Source organism: Pseudorasbora parva, chromosome 10 (genome assembly GCF_024679245.1).
Source record: "Pseudorasbora parva isolate DD20220531a chromosome 10, ASM2467924v1, whole genome shotgun sequence".
NCBI classification, from domain to species: domain Eukaryota; kingdom Metazoa; phylum Chordata; class Actinopteri; order Cypriniformes; family Gobionidae; genus Pseudorasbora; species Pseudorasbora parva.
The window spans coordinates 10,832,588-10,837,332 of NC_090181.1; the positions used below are offsets into that span (position 1 = coordinate 10,832,588).

Genomic DNA, 4,745 nt, shown 5'->3' on the forward strand with positions numbered 1-4,745 from the left:
AGGGATGCGAGCCAAGTAAAAAGGTTATCAGATGAGTGGATTATTTACAAAACAATGTTTCAAACTAATAAACTGTAAGATACGTTTATAATGTTATTTATATAATGCAGATTATTATTTATATATTCGTGCATATTTTCGCATTGAGCATTGAAACAGCAGAGGTCTACTACTAGCCTGGATGCCAGCCGAATTTAACCCCGCCCACAATTTTTTTAGTAGGTCGGCCAGTTCGTATCAGGTATCAACTCATATTCGGACTAGAATTGAGTATGACCACGTCAGGCTAGCCTACTACAGCAATCAATGAACATGACAAGGTAAAAAATAAAAAATAAATAAAAAATAACATGACAGGTTCGTGACCTTTGCTCTAATGCGCCATCTTCTGGAGAGACACGGCCATGCATGGCACACTTTACTTGTATTTTTTTGGGTAAAATGCCTAAAGTAAGGCATGTGGTGGTCAACACAAGCTCAAGATATTTTAAGATATCTGTCAATATATCAGTAATAACCCATAACACATTACTTGTCTTGAAAAAGTAGATCGCTAACAAATTGCTAAATGGGGCTACAAGGGATATTAAACAACTTAATGGCGGTCATTCGTTTATTGCCTCCACGTTTCATTAAAACAATTCATAAGTGAATATGTGTTGATTTGTGAAGATTATCTTGCTAACTTCCTGGTTGGCCTACAAAAATAGCTACTTAATCACTGCAGCACTCCACAAAATAATCAGAAACCATAAACTTCTGAAAAGAGAGGATTAGTCAGATTATAGCCTATTTAAGGAAGATATATATTTGAATGAGAGAAGAGAGAGGGTTTAGTTTGTAATGTTTAATCTATGCCTTCATTAGCAGGCTAGCAGCTTTTCCTGACAGGAATGAAGGAAAACACACTGAATACTCATTTCTACTAAATACACAGAGAAGTGTTTCATATTTACGTTATCATATTTCTACTATGTCTGTTGGGCACAATGAAACATACATTCACAGATGGATAAATTATAATGATAGTGACATCCTCTGTCGTTGAGTGAAATGTAGATTTTTGTAGAATAGATCATATTGTATGAAATTAAAAGTGCAACAACTAGCCAAATTCCCCCAAAATTGCATCTTATTCACGCGTATACCTACTAGGCTATTAATTTTACATACGAGCCACATGATGGCGCCAGTTCATAGTTTGCAGTGCAAACGGATATAAGCTATGTATGTGATTATTAACTTGAACGCTGGGTGTCGCTATACGACCTATTATTATAGACAGTAAAAAAAAAAGCCTATTATGGTTGAAAGCGCCCTACAGAACACATCACACTACTCAACCCAAAGCTCAAACCTTAAAGAGATAGTCAACCCAAAATTGAAAATTATGTTACCATTTACTCAGTCTCAAATCGTTCCAAACGAAACGCCTTTATTCTGCTGTGCACACAGGAAGATATTTGGAAGAATGATTTTAACCAAGCAGCTCTCGGCCCACACTGACTACCATATTATTGTTTTTTTTCCATACTATGGCAGTCTTCAAAATATCTTCCTTTGTATCCAGCAGAACAAAGATTTATATACAGGTTTGGAACAACTTGAGGTTGAGTGCATGATGACAGAGTTTTCATATTTGGGTGACCTTTCCCTTTAAGTGTGGAGACGGTCAGCCTCTTATAAGACCAAATGCCTCCTTTGAAAACCAGAGGAGTTGATTGAAATGAATGCTAGTGATTACCAAAGTTTGACTACAGGCCACTTTTTGCACTGAACTCTAGTTCTGTGGGCAAAGGTCTTTTTGAAAGAGACAACAGACAGAGGACATCTGTGCTATATTTAAATACAAGTGACTCACATTTAGACATTGTTGTGTAGGCCTGTAACAGATCATATGCTGAACACAAAAAAGTCCACGATGACTGTCTGGAAAGATTTTTTAAATATGCACTGTACTTTTACTTTTTTTAAACATGTATTATTCACTTTGTCTTGCGTTTACCTGTATGTACTGATTTATAAACACATTCTCTTTAGCTTTTTTCATAAAATGTCTTGAAAGTGACTGTCATGATGCTTAACATAAATAATATATTATTAACCAAAAAAGGGGAAATGGAGTGGAGGGAATCACTTTAACTCTTGTTTTTTTAAGGGAAAACATATATATATATATATATATATATATATATATATATATATATATATATATATATATATATATATATATATATATATATATTCAGTACATATCTATAAGGTGATGTAAAAAGTCAGCCATTATTTAAAAAAAGATACTGAACAACATATTTGCTCACTTTCATATATGATTTATTTTTATTGTGTAAAAAGAGTGAGTACAAAGCAAAAAAACAAAAAAAACAACAACAACTCTTAAATGAGTTTATGAAACTCGTTGATCTGACAGTCTGTAGAAATAGACAATCCCCACAAACATATACAATCCACTCTATATTATAGAGTTCAAATTCTAATCCACGTCTGTATTCCCACCGCCCCAGGTCCTTCCCACCCTTCAAAACAAAAACTCCCGTCAAGCATAATATGTACATCATCCCAGCGATCGAGAAGCTCACTGAGGCCAAACTGTGACCATGTTGAAATGGGGAAATGTTTTCACAAAAAAAAGGAGGAGGGGGGGGGGGGGGGGGGGGGCATCCAAGAATTGCCCAAGAATGGCTGGGAAGGAAGGGTGTGTGAAGAGATATTAGTTAGTCCAAATAGTCAGGAATGTAGCCAGTACAAAATATACAATGCTTGATTGTTGCCACAAAAAAACAGGAATGATTAAGGAAAAAAATTGCAGGGCTTTTCTTTTTTTGTGATCTTAAAAACTCCTCGGCTTTGGTTTGTTCAAGTGTCCAGTGACCAAAGAATAGACAGCTTGAGAGGGGCGCAGATTGCTTTCCCACACTCTGAATAGAGCCTCACTCCTTCACCCGGCTCACCCCTTCACTCTCTTTTCTTCCATAAGTGGAGGAGGAAAGTTTCTATCCCGCACCTGCAGCATAGATGAGAGGGAGAAAAGTTAACTCAGAGCTCTCTCTCTCTCACACACACACACACACACACACACACACACACACACACACACACACACACACACACACACACACACACACACATACACACTGTGGATTCAGGCGGACTGCAGACAGTCTGGCGCCAAAGGGAAAACTTTCGTTTGCTAGAGCTGATAGGGGGGAACCAAGCTTGTTTGCTGATTGGCATGATGGCCAAAAGATATTAGGACACTGGACACTGATAGCTGTCTGACAAAATACATAACGTTTAACTCATGCATAATGACTAATCAATTAACAGACTTTAACAATTTACTTAATGGTTCCATTTAAAACCAGTCGGATACCATAGGAAATGCTGTTTAGGTTCCACAGTTATTCTTGTTTTTTGTAAAAACCATCAATGAACTGGAGCTTTAAAACACTCATAACTACAACGCTGGTATGAAGAACCTATCATGAAACACGATATCGTTCAATCTCCAAAAAATAATTTTGTTCAAAAGATTCTCGATGTTTCATTCTAGGTTCTTCAGATCACTGAATTTGTATTTTTAGGTCTATTTTTTGTGGTGTGGATTTCAACCTACCAAAATCTGACTAATTTATCAAGCAGCCTAAAATGATTTAGAATAAAGAAGCAGAACTCACCATTGACTGGTCATTCCTCTGTCCTAATGGCACATAGCTCCATCCTCTTTGGAGAAACTGCGGGTCATCTCTGAGTTCTACCGGGGGGAAAGACAAGCAAAGTTTACATTTATTCAAATGCACTAGTTAACATAAGGTAATAATTAAGAGACGATAAATGATGTTGCGCGCACCTTTATTGACATGAACATGTCAGGCGTGTTTTGTGTGTCCGTCTCGTTTTCCAGTGCTATCTGTAAGTCGAAGATGTAATCTATTACATGCTGAAGAATCTCCACTTGGCTCACGGACTTGTTCTGAGGGATGCTGGGCACCAGCTCTTTGAGTTTCGAGTAACAGTCATTCATATCGGACAGCTCCTCTGAGGGACTCTTGCAGCGGCCGATCGCGAGACTCTGCTCTGAGATACAGCAAACCGCTTCGTAACAGCTTCTGACAGAGCGAACGGGACTGATCGCCTTCATTCTGGATCTGAAGTCTGACTTGCTAGTAGAATCCAACTATGAAGATGTCTGAAAAAGTCCTTCGTTTTGACAGTGAGATGAATTAGATCTCCGGTTAAATAGATATCCGAATGTTCGACTCTATTCACGTCTCGCGCTCATTGAACGATGGCAGCGCGAGAAAGCAGGCGGACGCTTTTTAAGCACTGATTCTTTAGCATCGCCCCCTCCAGAAATAAACAAACCCTCATGTGCCGCTCAGCCAATAGGAAAGGGTGTATGAGCGTACAGTCTCCGCCCTATGTAAATAGCGAACTCCTCATTGGAGCGTTGGCATGTCAGTCAGACAAAATGGTGGAATGAGGAAGAGCTGTCAGAATATCAGCGAGAGAGATCTATGTTTTTTTTTCAGTGATGGATTTGAGTTAAGATTTCGGGTCAGTGAACCTAAACGGAGCTGGCTCAGCTTGTACAGTAGATTATACAAACCTAGCTTAAAGTTCACTTATATTTCTCCCCTAACCTATACCTACTTTATTATAAGACTATAGGTACTTATGCGCTGATTCTTTATGCAAACAATCATAGCAGGCTACATTAAAAT

The 4,745-nt window shown here is 38.1% G+C and overlaps 1 protein-coding gene across 1 annotated transcript; it reads right to left on the reverse strand.

Annotated features, from left to right (window-relative positions):
* Positions 1-2,312: 2,312 nt before the first annotated feature.
* Positions 2,313-4,336, reverse strand: id3 (inhibitor of DNA binding 3). The gene is made up of 3 exons (XM_067454529.1): positions 3,872-4,336; positions 3,699-3,775; positions 2,313-3,025 (listed from the first exon to the last, which is right to left on the reverse strand). The coding sequence occupies exons 1-2, from the start codon at positions 4,160-4,162 to the stop codon at positions 3,722-3,724; spliced, it is 345 nt and encodes a 114-aa protein (XP_067310630.1). The 5' UTR covers positions 4,163-4,336; the 3' UTR covers positions 2,313-3,025; positions 3,699-3,721.
* Positions 4,337-4,745: the final 409 nt, after the last annotated feature.

Coding starts and splice junctions, on each gene's coding strand:
- id3 (XM_067454529.1), bottom strand. CDS start 4,162: ATGAAGGCGATCAGTCCCGTTCGCTCTGTCAGAAGCTGTTACGAAGCG. Junction 3,776..3,871: donor ACATGTTCATGTCAATAAAG/GTGCGCGCAACA, acceptor TCCCCCCGGTAG/AACTCAGAGATGACCCGCAG.